Source organism: Rhineura floridana, chromosome 5 (genome assembly GCF_030035675.1).
Source record: "Rhineura floridana isolate rRhiFlo1 chromosome 5, rRhiFlo1.hap2, whole genome shotgun sequence".
Taxonomy (NCBI): domain Eukaryota; kingdom Metazoa; phylum Chordata; class Lepidosauria; order Squamata; family Rhineuridae; genus Rhineura; species Rhineura floridana.
The window spans coordinates 169,198,348-169,214,972 of NC_084484.1; the positions used below are offsets into that span (position 1 = coordinate 169,198,348).

General features: G+C 43.1%; 1 protein-coding gene across 2 annotated transcripts; it reads right to left on the bottom strand.

Annotated features, from left to right (window-relative positions):
• Positions 1-523: 523 nt before the first annotated feature.
• C5H11orf54 (chromosome 5 C11orf54 homolog) lies at positions 524-16,563 on the bottom strand. 2 transcript variants are annotated; one of them, XM_061628828.1, is made up of 9 exons: positions 16,454-16,563; positions 13,360-13,450; positions 11,769-11,867; positions 9,644-9,717; positions 7,681-7,782; positions 6,477-6,653; positions 5,733-5,882; positions 4,872-4,988; positions 524-2,336 (listed from the first exon to the last, which is right to left on the bottom strand). In XM_061628828.1, the coding sequence occupies exons 2-9, from the start codon at positions 13,415-13,417 to the stop codon at positions 2,163-2,165; spliced, it is 951 nt and encodes a 316-aa protein (XP_061484812.1). In that variant the 5' UTR covers positions 13,418-13,450; positions 16,454-16,563; the 3' UTR covers positions 524-2,162. The 2 variants fall into 2 exon arrangements, with proteins under 2 accessions (XP_061484812.1, XP_061484813.1); XM_061628829.1 differs by lacking the exon at positions 16,454-16,563 and adding an exon at positions 16,269-16,410.
• Between the last annotated feature and the right edge of the window lie 62 nt (positions 16,564-16,625).

Here is a 16,625-nt window from a genome sequence, read left to right on the forward strand (position 1 = left end):
CAGTAAATAGGCCATCCTAGATCACAGGCTGGGTCACCAACTAACTTTGCCCTGCCACAATTGATGTTGTGTTTGGATGGTCATAGGCATGGGCAGGAGAGGCCAGTTCTCCAATTATAAAATGTGACTAATTACCACCTCACAAGGTTGTACCGAGGATGAACGGGAAGGATTGTGAACTAGTTGTAAGCAGCAGAAATGCTACAGGAATTAACACGACAGTGGATTGATGCAATGCTGGGCCCATAGACACAGAATAAGTTATTTATGATTTCTCATCAGACCAATTGATGTTTGAAAGAAAGAGTACCATATCCTTACAGACTATGCATGAATTCTTCATCAAGCACAAGTGACCAGAATGAAGGTATAACATACGTCCCTCAATGAGCAGGATGCTAGTTTTCCGTATTTGGTTAGGAAAGATTGAGAGTTCCCCTCCCCTTTACAAGAACTGTTTTTATATTGCTGTGTGCAGCCCTGCTGTTTTGCAAGAGGATACTTTTGTGAAGAAAACACTGAACACAATTTATCAAATTTTATTGGTAGTATCAAAATTCAGGTCAGTTTACTCACAATATTCAAATTCTCTTAATTTCAGCAAGGTCACAACAGTGAAATAATACTTTTATCTGTATCTCATTAGAAACCACAGTAGGCAGAAGGACTTCCCCTCCTTAACCCAAAACTCTTAATTTCAAGACTGTTGGTTTTAGTGTGTCTATGACTGCATAATAAAATTTGATTAGCTGATTGAATATTAAGGCTGAATGAAATCTCTTATATCTCTGCTGTTCACACTATTTCGTGGACATTAGTTCTTCTGTATAGTGATGGGAATAAAAAATCAAATCAGGAGTTACTGGGCTGCAACCAATGTTGCCATTCTGTTTGTGCAACAGAAGCTCCCTCTCCTCTCCAATGAAGCCCACTCCCAAGATCTGCTGGACAGTGCCAGAGGACCTTCAGGCACAGATTTGGGGGGCACACAGGCAGAGAAAGTCCCATTGTGCAAGTGGAACATCGCTTGTGCAGTGGTGGATAAAACCCCATAGAATTTTTCATCCAAAAGACCCAATTATGTAACCCAAAGGTTGTTTGTTTTAGCACTAAGGACATTTTATTGAAAACACATTAAGCTAGAATGATTTCCTAAAGGCCGCAACAGCTTAAGTAGGGGAGAGAGTGTCACTTTAAGTGACTATATCAATCTCTTAAATGTTTTGCTCAAAATTACACTGAAGCTGCTTCACACAGGAAAAAGCCAATTCCTGTCAAATAGCTTTATTTCACTGGTGGTTGGTTATTCATCATCCGTTATAGAACCACAATAACATTACTTGTACATGATGTCAGTTGTTATTTGCAGCCATTTTCCTTCCCTTCTGTTCCTTCTGATAGGCTTACATTGCCAATAAGAGCACAGAAACTGATGCAGTGTCAGCTGTTGACACAACCAGTTATGTCTAGCTCAGCCTTTGCCAACCTGGTACTCTCAGCCATGCTGACTGGACTGATGGGAGTTATAACTCCAAAACATTTGGAGGGTACCAGATTGGTGAAAGCTGGACTAGGTTTGTTCATGGGTTAAGCAAGGAAGATTTGGCAACTGGCAGCCCAGGCCAAAACTGGTCCCTTTAGGGTACTGCTGACTCCAAGAGCTGCTAATACCCCTGCTGCCCTGAAATGGCTTGGGGTGGGAGGCAGACTGAAACTCAGAGAAGGAGAGTTAATAGAGAACCAACTCCTTCTTCCTGGCCGCTCTCCTCAATCCCCTTGAGATGTGTCAGGCATGGACAAAATGGTGATGGTAGGGAATGGCAGTTGGAGTTTCTAAAAATAATGTGGAGAACTGATCATCCTCCACTCAGTGGCCTATTTCTAAAACTGGTTGTTAATGAGAAAATTAGGGGGTTGAGAGTATTTCAGTAATGATTTGACTCCAGGTGTTCTTGGCTATCAGATTAAATTAAGCTGTATTTCCAATCACTGATTAATCATGCCATTTTTTTAAGAACAAGCAAAGTAAGTGTTCTCTTTCTGTGGTGATTCGACTCAACCTTGTGATCAATACTTCAGTTCAGGGCAAACTTCCACCATTTGCTCAGCTTCCTGTTTCTTGGGTGAACTGGCTTCCCGCTCCAACCTGATCCTGTCTCAATTTAATCTCGACCAATCATATGCGTTTCCTTGGGTCGGTCAATTCGGAAGAGGAACTCAGCAGGCAAAAAATATCCCAGATACTCAACGGTCTCTGGGGTGGTGTCCTCATGGTAGTGTCCTCCTTCCCCGTGGTGGCTGAAACAATGGGTATGCTCCACACGCAGATCAAAGCCCTTGGGAATCAACACAGTAGTAACATGAACTTCATTCCAGGGAGCACTGCAGCACAGGCCATGTTTCAGGTAGAAAGTAAAGTTATTGAATGCTTGCTCCTCCCAAAGCCCCAAACAGTCACTAAATATACAATCTAGCACGTTTTATGGCCTGGTTAATACATAATGTTATGCCAGGCGTAGCCAACATGGTGTCTTCCAGATCAGTAGCTGTCAAGGAGGGGGGACACTTATCTGACAGTTTACCATGGCAGTTTGACGGAAAAGAGAGGGGGAGATGGTGGCAAGGTACAAACCTTCAGCCCATGGGCCAAATGGGCACGTGCCCTAATTTATTTACTGAATTTATTTATTGAATTTACATCCCCCCCTTCCTTCTGATGGAGCCCAGGATGGCAGACACATCAACACAATATTTTAACACCACAAAAAGCAATCTAAAGAAAATTACAAATAAAAAATTATTACATCCACTGATCTTTGGGTTGCTAGAAACAGTATGCTTCAGCCATCAAATGCCTGGCTAAACAGGATTTTAAAAAATACCTCCTGAAAGTCAGTGATGAGGGAGACAGATGCAAATCACTGGGGAGGTCATTCCACAAATGGGGAGCCACTACTGAAAAGACCCTGTCACAGGTCAACACCAAGCGGACAGCCACTGATATTGGCACTACCAACAAGGTCTCACCTGCCGATCACAAAGCTGTTTTCTGCAAACCACCATCACCACCTTTCAGTTGTGGGGCAGATTGAGACATAGCTGGATCAGCTAAGCAACAAAGTTCACATGGAGAACTCAATTGCATAACTGATCCCTGTGGAAAGAATACCTGAAGTCACCGCCCATCAAACTGATGGGCGGTGACTTCAAGCCTGTTGGATCGGTGCTAATCTCTGCAGAAAGCAGCTTTGCCGGCCCTATGCTTGGTGCTTCAGAACAGCTAAGTTCCTGCTGGGAAGAAGGATGGGATATAAATCAAATAATAAATAAATAATGAATAAGCACAGCTGGCTGTTGGGCACTGGGGACTCTGATAGGCAGGCAGGAGAACTCACCTGTCAATCCTCTGGTATCATAATGATGCCAGATGATTGACAGGTGGGTTGTCCTGCCCCTTCTTAAAGCAGGCCCATTAGGGTGGGGACAGAGAATGATCTGGCCTGCTGGACCAAAAAGGTCCTCCACCCCTGCCATAGACCACCACTGAGGAAACTGGCCATGGGCTTAATTAGTAATTGTGACATCATGTGATTGATAGATGGCACTGTCCACCTGTCAAACCTGGCACACGGGTTGGGGGAGAGATCTGGTCCACCAGCTGGATCTAGTTTCCCATCTCTCCTTTGCAGTGTCACAGGGAAGACTTCAAAATCCCAGAGCTCCAGTTTATGCAAGAGTTAAAACTTTTAAAGGGAGTTTCATTAAACTGTAATATCAGATGCATACAAAGCAAGTACAACTCTGAAGAAACTTTTTAATTTTTGAAATACAGGGGTCCTGCCCTACCCCATGAAATCCTGGATATTTTTTTAAATCCCAAGTTCTTTCTAAAACGAGCAAGCAAGGTTGGTAATATATACATAGAGTTATGTCTTAAAATTGCAACATCAAATATAAGAACCCTCCCAGGTTTGAAGTGCTCTTTTTGGAATGCTCAATAGTTGTAATTAGGACCACTTCACACAACAGATTATACAGCTTCCTAAAACAGATGCAGGGATACACTGGCACGTTAAGGCTGCACATGTGTCACGATTCCACAGAGAAACAGTTGCTATACATACAGGCGTAACTGCATAAGGTAAAACAGACTTGAGTCATAGGTTCACATGAGGGAGGACACATTTTCCCCCCTTTACACCTATGTAGGGAAAACAGAATGTTTGGATCCACACTCGGAGTAATATATTTGCATTAAAGGACTCCAGAGTAGGTTTGGAATACTTCTGTTTGACTCAAACCAAATTATGTCATTAAAATTCCAATGAGACTTTAAAATATGGATGTAATGTATGTGTGTGTATGGATATATATGTGTGCTTGTGCACTTGTGTATGTATATACCTCATATGTAAAAATAGCAGCATAAGAACATGACTATACATTCCTCCAATTCTAAAAGTAAGGAATGAAGTGAAATGAAACCATTGCACAATACCAGGCATCCACAAATCCACTCACCAGTGGCAAGAGCACGGAGTTCGCTGGCAAGCAGGACATCCAGCATCCCATCGATCCTTATCCTGGAGATCTCATTTCTACTAAGATTTTCAAACAGTGAAGAAACAGCAGAAGCCAATTGCAAGCAGTAAAGAGAGACTTGCATAGTTTCTTCACTTCTCAATACCCTACACAGTGCGAGATGACTGCATCTCTCTCCCACACCCTCTGTGCGTACCAGATGACTCAAGGATGGGAGGAGATTGCTGCTCACCACCAACAATGGCTGGCTAATAAGCTAAGTCAACATTTGTAGACCCCTGCATAACACACCAAAAGAATCTCCACCTCAGGCCAATAAATTGACCTACCGGATCTTGAGAAATCAATACTGGCTGGCAAACTAGCGGAGCCTTCATTTCAAAGAACTTGAGCCAGTTGTTCACCTCCTCATTAGCTTCCAAAGGACAGGCAGAAAATTCTGAGGGCTACAAGAAAAAAAAAAGTGTTAGTAAAAAAACCAAAGGAGCACTGGAGCAAAAGTTAACCTAGTAATAGGGTAGCTGCCTAAGTATCAGCAAAGAAAAAGGAAAAGGCATCACCAAGAAAAAGGTCAAAGTTTTGCATAAGATTTGCATATGCCAATATATATCGATAGAGGAAATTTTTGAAATAATTACTCTAATTTACATAGAAATACACTACGTCTCACCATAGTGAGAAAGGCTGTGCCTGGTTGACCTACCTCTTTGCCCCCAGTCTGCTTTCCAGGTGCTAACTATTGATGAGCAACTTCAAGACCCCTACTCTCCCTCCTTTGGTTCTTATCTTTAAACTACAGGTAAACTGGACAGTCCTTCAAATACAGGACTGAAAAGTAGAACACATGGCCACCCAACATAGTAGCTAAGGTTTGCTTATACTGCCAACAAATCACACTCTGAAGCCATGGTTTGTTGTTGGCTTATGAGCTTTGGCTTATTTTAACTATAGCTTGGTGTTAACATAGGAACACAGTACCCTTAACCATGGTTTGTTTGGCCATCCCACCCCAAACACTCAAACTACAATAAAATAAAAATGTGAATTACATACAGTAAAGAAAAGTTTGTGATTTAGGGTACTATGTGTCTTTTCTTCTATACAGAAACTTAGACCTTATTTATCATGTCAGTTGTACCACTGTGCTCTCAAAGTACAAGAGAAAATATCCTCTCTCAAGGATGACTTACCATAATGTGAATCTTTGCTTTTCCTTTCTGGATAACAAATGTACCTCCAATTCCAACTGGTTTGTCACCATAATGCTTTTCTAAGACTTTCCTTATGCAGGATATGAAATTCTGCTCCCCGGTTCTTTTATTGGCTTTCACTTCAATGACCTTAAAAAAGAGAGAGATGTTGTGTTTATACTATGGTCACTGTTTGACATGGAAATGATTATTACGTAACATTTGTGTTGTGCAAAAACAAAAAGCACGCCTTTTACTTCAGAATTGTTTTGCCTCATATGCAAATATAACTGATCAGTTGACTGAGGCTGCAGTCCTGTACTCACATACACAAGAGTAAGCTCCATTGAACTCAATGGGCCTTCCTTCTGAGTATGGATTGTACAGGATTACTTTTGAGTACACGTTTGTGCCACAAAACTCAAATGATTGACTAACACACGTAATATTTCTCTAATGAGGTGACAGGCCTACTAAGTACACATTCATCTTCAACTCAAAGTTCTTCCTAATGTCCCATGAAACAACACAGGGACATAGGCTGCTGCCTTGTACTAAGTCAGACCATTGGTCTATCTAGCTCAGGGCTTGATACAATGATTGGCCATGGCTCTCCAGGGTTTCAGACAGGGAGGCTCTCCCAGTCCTACCTGGAGATGCCGGGGACTGAACCTGGGCCTTTCTGCATGCAAAACAGCCACAGCCCTTCCCTTTAACAACATGGAAAGGCTATAAACCACCCACCTTGCCAGGGAGGCCTTCACTGGCATACAGGTTGGCCAGGAGTCCAAATTCACAATCATGATATTTGGAGCTGTACTTCTCCAGCAGGCACCCACCATCCTCCGGATGAATCCTAGCAATGTAACTTCCATTGACAGCTGGTTTTTTCTCACTTTCAGCTTGAACAACAGGGATAAACTAGAGAGAGAAATAACTTACATGAAGATATTAGCTGCATTTGTCAGGCTTCCCAGTATGATATGCTTCACGTGAAAGCTTCATCTTAAAATGCAGAACTTACAATCCAGGAGAAGGCAGAAGTACCTAACAGTGCAATACGATACGTGTCTACAGAGAAATTAGTCGCACTGAGTTAAGTGGGCCTGACTTCCTGGTAAGGAGGGAGAGGGGAAATGCAGTCAAGGTCCCACTGGAATTCAGTAGGGCGTAACCAGGATTTGAAGCAGGTAAAAACTGGTGTTGATGTATGCTTTAGCTGCAATTAAAGCCATAACACCATACAAACACTGTATGTTTATGACTATTGTAATCTGCCCTTTCTCTAAGTAGCACAAAGTGGCATGAATAGGGCATCCAACTGCATAGTAAAAAACTCCTGTGAAACAGGTAAGGCAGAAAAATCTTGACTGGGGGTCAAATGACATACAATGTTACCTGCTTCTTTGCACCCAGTGTTCAGGGTTTCACCTCTCCCCCAGATGCAAATTCTAGTTGATGCAACGTGCGTTTGAAAAACCTATACTTTAGTCTCCACTTGCAAGGAAGCAATCTTTCAGTGTGGTAGCACCTATGCATTAGAACTCCCTGCCTATTAATATCTGGCAGGCAACTTCATTGCACTGTTTGACGCCAACTTTTTGGTTTCAGCAAGCGTACCCAGGCATTTCATTATATTGGCTTGGTTTTTTTAAAAAAAAATCTGTTGGTTTTCATTTTATTATGTCTACTTGTTTTTAAAGTTTGTTCATTTTTATCAGTATTTTTATAAATACTTTATAAAATTTCATGGAGCAGTCTATGCATTTTGTTAAAACAAATACACAAATGAAGAGGCATTTAATGTCACCTGTTGCTTGCCCTGAGCCAAGGTCACCCGAGCATGTGTTTGGGTGATCTCCCCAAGCCAGCAAAGATGCTCAGTCATTACATCACACTGGGTCTCTTGTTTGAGATTGGCATACCATAAGGGCTAATTTCTACCTACCTCGGCATTGCCTCCGACAACTCTAGACGAAACAGCTCCAGCTCCGAGAAAAAAAGCTCCCGGTAGCTGCATTTTCTTTGCAATTCTGTTCAGGTCATAAACCTAAATAAGAAAGATGCATCACTGTTTCCCTGTGGATAACCTTCATTATAACATTATTTAGTTTAATTTTTGTAAATTGTATTGCTTTTACTGATGTATTTTTATACTTGTGTTTATTTTTCTTTGTAAGGCGCCTTGAGGGCCTTTAGCCAAAAGGCGGGGTATAAATAAATTTAATAATAAAATAATAATAATAATATGCCTAGGGCACGGTTTGAAGGCACTTAATGGAAGGGTCGTAGCCCAGTGCTAGAGCACATCACTTGCATGCAAAAGGTCCCAAGTTCAGTTCTTGGCATCTCCAGTCAGGGCTGGGACTGTCTCCTGTCTGGAACCCTAAAGAACCACCACCAGTCAGTGTAGATTCACTAACAGGCCAAAAATCTTGCGGTTTAAGTACGTACCTATAGTCCACAGATATTTCTACCAAACTTTAAAAAGCAGGGAAATTGGGCAGGTATAGTGAATGCACCAGGGGAGCAGGAGACCTGACCTCCTCTCTGAGATACTGGACTGCCCTACACATTTGTCAAAATGCAAACACAATTTGGGGTGGTCTTTCACAGTGCAAACCACTTCCTGTGTAGCTCGTGGCTGTATAACAACACTGAGCTGGAGGGACCAATGGTCTGAGTCAGTGGAAGCAGCTTCTCGCGTTCCACATGATTTAGCAGCTATCATGATGATGCTGAGCAGATCTGGATCTTGTCAGTGCCTGGATAGGAAACTGTTTGGGAACCTCACCCCCCTTTTCAAATGGCAGACCTGGGTATAATGTGAATGCTTCGAGCATTCAGTGGGACTGTGGTGGTGGTGGGCCTTGCTCCTGAGAGACATATGCTCAACTGATTACATGAACAAACCTTACACTCATTCTGTATCTAGGCAAAAAGCAGGTCTCCAGTGGCAATTACCTATCCGTGTACAGTTTTTACACACACAGGGTTGAATCCAAAGTGGCATTCACACAAGGCAAATTCCTTACCTCCAGCCCGTCTCCCCACTGGAGCCCATGAGAAACCTCTTGTGGGGGTATTGGGACCCTCAGGAAAGACCTGGGATATGGGGGTGCAGTGTGTGTGGGGGGGAAATTGGGTGGCTGCTGCTTATGCCCCATTTCTCTCCCAATTCCTCCCTCTCACTGTAGCCCCCTGCCCCACATTCCAGGCTTTTCCTAAGGGTGAGAGAGCTCCCAGAGGAGATTTGGGGCGGTGGGGAGACAACAGGAGGCTGCAGGTGGAACATGGGAAGCTGTGCTATACCGAGTCAGACCATTGGTCCATCTAGCTCAGCACTGTCTACACTGACTGGCAATGGCTCTCCAGGGTTTCAGACAGGGAGTATCTCCCAGTCCTACCTGGAGATGCCGGGGATTGAACCTGCAACCTTCTGCCTGCAAGGCAGATGCTCTACCACTGAGCAATGGCCCTGCAGCAGTGAGGTGTCGGTGAACTATCACCCTTTGCATGAGGTCTACAAGGGATAGAAGCCATCACAACTTCTCAGATGACCGACTGAATTAATCTAGGTACGCAGCAGAGCCTGGTGCTGCTATCTTGATCCCCATCTTTAAATGAATGTTGCAGGAGGTTAGACAACAATGCCACAGCTGCACCATATATTTAAAGCAGTATTACACCACTTTAACAGACATAGCTCTCCCCACCAAAGGAACCTGGGAACTGTAGCTTGTCAAGAGTGCTGAAAGTTGTTTGGAGACCCCTATTCACGGAGTTACAATTCCCAGAGTTCCCTAGGAAGAGGGACTGATCATTAAACCACTTAGAGTAAAACTAACCTTGTATACAACAGCATGTTTGCAGGCAGGTATGCTATATAACCATGGATATGAACCACTCACCTTATCTTTTTGTACAAGAGGCAAAAGGTATGGAACGCCTCCCACATCTGCTATTCTAGGCTTGCCGCAAATACCTATAGGAAGACCAAAACACTGGGCAGATTAGCTTCTTCAGAGGACAGAGGGGGGAAAACCCTCTTAAATTTTGTTCCCATGGTGTGGGAGCTAACAGTTGGTCCACAACAGTGGACCCTGCGAACCTTTATGCAAAGAGACTTTTACCACAAGGCTGGAAGGCTAAACAGTCACCATCTGCTACTCAGTGGTCTGAGGATCTCACTGCCATTTCTGCACTTAAAGGTACAGCTTATAATTGATAATCTTGTTTGGATACCTCTTTGGACATATGGACTGCCTGTATTAACTTATACGTTTAAGTCAGGAATGATGAAAATATTTTTATTGTTAATGTTAGCTGAAGCTTCTTTTTTCAAGTCATATTTGCAAAAATATTTAAAAATTAAAAAGAAAACCAAGTCATTTCACTGCTTTGAAATGGAGTGTGCACAGTAAGTTACCTCCAAACTTTTTTAAAAAAACTATTCAGTGGTTTTCAAACTATGTCCCCTAGGGACTCTTTCTACATCAACTCATTTTGCTGAGGAACCTCTCTGTATGTTTGTCATGGAACCTCAGCCCGTTGCAAAGAATTCTGGGATATGGGATGCATGCTTATTTCAATACAGGGAGATGGCCAGATTTGCTGGGTTTTGTGGCTAACCCATATGACTTGAGCATGTACTGGAGAACAAGTGCTGGTTCTGACCTTTAAAGCCCTAAACGGCCTTGGACCAATGTACCTGAGGGACCGCTTACGCCCATATGTACCTGTCCGGGATTTAAGATCATCTGCCTCTGGTCTCCTCTGCGTGCCTGGAGTGAAAGATGTTAGATTGACAGGCACGCAGGAGAGAGCTTTTCAGCTGTGGCCTCCAAGCTCTGGCATACCCTAACCCCAAGAAGTTTGCTCTGCTCCCTCCCTGTTGGTTTTCCGGAGACTTCTGAAAACGATCTTGTTCCGGAGAGCCTTTGGGAGGGACTGAAGGTAGAGCCTGACACTGATTTTATGCCTTCCACGTTAAATTTTACCTTTGTAGTCCCTTTAGTACCAATCCCTATGTGTGTGTGTGTATTGTATTTTATGTATTTTAATTGTATTTTATGTATTTTAATTTATTTTAATGTTTTTGTGATTTTACTGCTTACAATTTTATTATGTACATGTCTGATTTTATTTTTGTAAGCTGCCCTGAGTGCCCTATTATAGGGTAGAAGAGCGGGATAGAAATATTCTAAATAAAATAAATAAATAAATAAAACCCAACACTCCCGTGGTTGCATATTGCAATGGCACATCAACCGTAGCGAGGAACAGTCTTTTCAGAGAAGCTTCTCCACTACCGAAAGAGATATAATTGAATGGTAGAGCATCTGCTTTATATGCAGAAGGTCCCAATCACCAGGTAGGGCTGGGAAAGACCTTGGCCCGGCACCCTGGACAGCTGCTGACAGGCAGACAATTGAGCTATTTGGACCAATGGTCTGATTCAGTGCATGGCTTATTCTAAGGAAGTGGCAGGAAACCTGCTTGGTATGTTGGTCTCCAAGTTCCCATCATTCCCAACTACCACGGCCAATGGCTTCAGTGATTGAAGTTGGGAGTTCAGCAACACCGGGAGGGCCACAGGTTCCCCCAACAGTGATTTATGGGCAATATGAATCCATACTAGCCACTAGAGCAGTGATTCTTAACCTGGGGTGCACACACCCCTGGGAGTGCAAGACACTTTTTCTAGGAGTGCGAGGCGTTACTCAAGAGATTTTAAAAATTCATTTATCTTACCTAAATTAGGCTAAAACACACATTAAAATAAAATAAAATTAAAATAAAAAAACAAATGGTATTTTTCAGGGGGTATGAGAGAATATTTTGGAAATCCAAGGGTTGCTGGCAGTGGAAAAGGTTATCAACCACTGCACTAGAGGAAAAATAATGGGGAAGGTTATTATCCTCATTGAAGAAGAATCCAATGGAGTATCCTGTAAAAGGGGATGGATGGTTGGTTGGCATCATGAACAGGAGTCTTCCACACTGCAACATTTTGCTGAAAGTCCCACTTGTTACCTTTAACAGGGAATCTGAAGGGTTCTTGAGTCAGGTCAGGGCAGTCCACCACAGAAACCTGGATGTCTGCAAAGTTTTCTTTAATTCCATTCTGCAATACTATAAGAATTTTAAGAGTGTATAACTGTTATTTTTAGAAGTATTTATGGCAAGCTATCAACAATGAAACATGAAGGTTCCGACTCAGCAAGGCAAGGCTTATCACCGTACAACCCGTGCCCCAAACCCATGCCTGCAGGGGGGTGGGGGAGGGCTGCAATGATAGTGTTGCAAAGAACTTTTTGTTGCCTCTTCCCATTTGGCCTAGATCTGGGATTAGTGGAGTAGCGGCACATGCTACAGCAGCTCTTACACCACCATGGTGGTATCTACAAGAATCCTAACAGCGCAATCCTAGGAATGTCTACTCAGACATACAGCCCATTGACTTCAGTGGGGCTTGATATTACATTTATATCCCACCTTTCCTTAAGGGAGGTCAAGGTAGGTTGCATGATCCCCCCCCCATTTTATCTTGATAACAAAGCAACCTTCTGAGGTTGGTTAAGCTGAGAGGCAGTGGCTGCCCCAAAGTCACCCGGAGAGCTTCATGACCAGGTGGGGATTTGAACCCAGGCCTCCCAGATCCAAGTCTAACACTCTAGCCACTATAGCACACTGGCTCGCTGAAATCCTTGTAATCCTACAAGTATGTATAGGGTTACAGCCTAAAGAACGTTTTGAAGTGTTGGATGACCTCTGGGCTTGCTGTGCCAAAGAACAGCACTATGGCTGCAGTCCTAATCCTACTTACTTGGGAGTAAGCCCTGCTGAATTCAGTAGGACTTACTTCTGAGCACACATGGTTAGGATTGTGTTGCAATTCTTCAGTTAAGAGTAACTATTTTCTTATTGTTCAGGTTGTTCCCTTCCTGTTTTAACAGGAAGGTAGTGGCAATGCTAGGTGACAATTCTAGGGGAATCGGTTTACGGATTCTACTCTTTCTACCACAGCCAAGGCCCTGAATCTGCAGGGAGGAGTAAGACATTCCAAGGGGAGGGGAACACAGACTGCAGATAGCACTACTTTATGTGCAAGTTTTTAAAAAGTAAAAAAAGTATTTAATATTTTCCAATTTGATAATGGCGCAGGTTAGGTTTAAAATTAATAGTCTCCTTTTTGATTAGGAGATGTGAATGTTCTTCCCATTCAGAAAAAAACAGGAGAATATGGGAAGTGCAATGTATTTATCTGTGTTTATTTATAATATTTGTTAACCACCCTTCCTCAAAAGATTCCCAGGCAGTATACAAAAACGTGAATCAAAACTAATTCACACACAGCATATAAATAGAACATAAAACCAGTAAATAAACATAGTAAAACACAACATCAGATTAAAAAACCCAACAACTGAAAACAAGGTAGAACAATACAAAGCCATCCAAAATCTAAAAATGCTAAAATATCTGCACAAATAGGAAGGTCTTCAACTGGTGACGAAAAGCTCGTAGAGCATCACTCTAAAGATTTGCCCTCCCCTCTCCCGCCCCACGACAATTTCTTACATCACAACATTTCCTGTAACATCAAAGAACCACATTTACTCACCCGCAGCAAGTTCTTCCAGACTAGGTATATGAAAAGCAAACATCTCAACTTTGTCCATTTTTTATCTCATGCAGCAAACTGAAGAGCCGAACTACAAAGAGATCAGAGTACACCCCAAAAGAGGTTACCGCTCTGTTAATGAACACACTGGTTTAGTGATTAAACACAAGCTGTGTGAATTTGCACAGGCTTTTTTCGGTAGACTTGTTCAGTCCACCTTTTGATGTACTACGGATCAGAATGGCCTGGACAAACACACAGTAACTGTGTCCCTTTCATGGGTTTTGTCTCTTCCTCGCTGTGCTGGCTGGGGCTGATGCAAGTTGTAGCCCAAAACATTTCGAGGTCACCAGATTGGGGAAGGCTGCTCGAACCTGTATCTTACAACTGAGATCTGCTGGGCTTTTGACCAGTGGTGGGGAATCTGGTGCCCTCCATATGTTGCCCTCCAGTTCTCATCAGCCCCAGCCAGAATGGCCAATGGTCATGGGAGCTGTAGTCCAGCAACTCCCAGAGAGCCACAGGTTCCGCATCCCCATTTTTGACAATCAAAACAAGGGGACAGATCAGTCACTGAACATCCTTTTGGTCAACTATCTTGGGGTGAACAAAGCAAGGGCTTAAGATGGGTTTAAGGATATAAGGCTGCAATCCTATAAACAGAAAGTAAGGACTGCTGGATCAGGTCAAAGGCCCATCTAGTCTAGCATCCTGCTCCCACAATGGCCAACTAGATGCTTATAGGAAGCCCACAAGCAGGACAGTGAGTAAGCCTCGATGAACCTACTTCTGAGTAAACATGCAGAGGATCAGGTTACATAGCTGCAATTCTGGGTACACTTTCTTGGAAGCAACATTGCCAACTTTTGAAAGCACCCTCTAAGCTCTGCCCTGCACAGCAGTTTTAACTGACAAACGTTCTCTGCTAGTTTCTGCAATTCAAGCCTTACTGTTAAAAGCAAAGGAGACACAGACATGTTTTCTCCAGTCAATTGGCAACCTTACTGGAAAGTAAGTCCCACCAAACTTATGAGACTTAATCCACTGGTTTAGCCACTTGCTCTAAGTTTAGCTCAGTGGTAGAACACCTGCTTTGCATGCACCAGGTCCCAAGTTCAAGCCCTGATCTCCCCAGGTGGGGCTGAGAGACTCTCCTACCTGAAACCCTGGAGAGCTGCTGCCAGTTAGTGTAGACAACACAGAGCTAAATGGGCCAATGGTCTGATTCCACTTAAGGCAGCTTCCTGTGTTCCTTATTGTCCATTGTTGGACTATGACCTGGGAGACCAGGGTTCAAATCCCCACACAGCTATGAAGCTCACTGGGTGACCTTGGGCCAGTCACTGCCTCTCAGCCTCAGAGGAAGGCCATGGTAAAACCACTTCTGAAAACCACCAAAAAAACCCTATTCATAGGGTCGCCATAAGTCAGAGTCGACTTGGAGGCAGTCCATTTTTTTTCCAATTGAGGAAAGGCCAAAATGGTCTCTGGATACTCAACTTGCCAAAACTCTGTAAATTGTCTATCATCAAGCAAGGCAAATGCTTTAATAAAAGCCCAATGCTATGCATATCTACTCAGAAGTAAGCCTCACTCAGTTTAATGCAACTTGCGCCAAATAAGTAAGTATAAGGCTACAGCCTAAGCCACTAGAAACCTACCACTCCAAATTGTCCCATTTTCAAGGCTGCACATTTCCCAACCTTTTTAGGATAGCCTATTATCAGCAACCACATGCATAGCTTTTTTCCAGTTGCTCTCTGAAATGTTATTCTCTTTCCCTTAGAAACATAGGAAGCTGCCCGAAACTGACTCAGACCATTGGCTCAGTAATGTCTGCACCAGGAGTTCCCAAACTGACCCGTGGATCACCAGTGGTCTACAAGCTTCATCCAGGTGGTCCATGATCTATTCACATTAAATATTCATATTGATTTTTAATTGTATTTTTATTGTTTCTTTCATTTCTTGTATGTTATTCATTACAACTTGAATTCTATGGAATGCAGTACTACAAAATACTATATGAGAAGCAAAAAACCCCCCTTAAAATATGACACCATCTAACACAGCACATTGCAATTGACACAACAGGCAGAAAAATCATTGTGGTCTGCTAAGATCCTCAGCAATTTTCAAGTGGATCATTGGGAAAAAAAAGTTTGGGAACCACTGGTCTCCACACTAATGAGCAGTAACTCTCCAGGATTTAAAGGCAGGGAGTCTTTCCTCATCCTGGGACCTCCTGTATACAACTGAGCTAGAGCCATTCCTTCATTCTGTCTGTCAGAGAGCTACAAAGCTCAACAACAGGAGAGGACTCCACCAAACACAGAAGGAATAAAACAGAAACACAGTACTGGCATTTGCGTTTCCTTTTTGTACTGCGTTTCATCCACAGATTAGCGACCTCCCCAAACATATAATGTACGAACTACTATCACGTGCTCTCCCTCGCAGCTCAAGTAAACCCTACCAAATTCCGTGGGGCAAGCGGGGGAAAGGACTTTAGCTTTATTATCACGAACCTTACAAGTGCCTTGGCAGCCCCGTGAGTGGCTTTTAAGGTGAACTGCTGGGACAGAGGTTGCAGTTACCTCCTAGGAAGGCAGCTAAGAGGCAACGGGCGGTGCAATCCCAGAACAGAACTCGGTCCCGCTAAGTTCAGGACTTCCAGAGCAATCCTAGCTATATCTACTCATAAGTAACTCCCAATGTTTTCAGCGGAATTTACTCGGATGTAAATGAGCACAGGATTTGAGACTGAATAAATTGTTGAAGCTGATTTCAATATTGGATTTTTACATTGTTGCAACCCGCTCTAGGATCTTAAGATGAAGGGCGGACAAGAAATATTATTGTTGTTTTTATTATTGTTAGAGTGTGGGGCTGCATTCCCAGATACTTACTAATTATTGTTTTTTATTATGCAACCTCATACTATAACCCCATGCACATTTCCTTAGGAGTTCGCCTCACAGGGACCAACGGGAGTTATTTCTGGAAAAACAACCGTCGTTTAGTGCTCGTAAACAACCCTGCCCAGCCCCCGCAACGCAAATAACCGCATCCAGCCGCGACTATCCTTACTTACAGAGAGGCAACTTGACCAACTGCAATCTCAGACACCGTCCTCGACTGCCTCTTTCCCAAAGCAACTTATCTATAACGCCCAATCACCTCACAGGCTGGAGCTTTGCAACCAATCACACCTATCTGCCCGTTGCCACTCTCAAGATGGCGACTTCTCGCGCGTCCGCAATTTC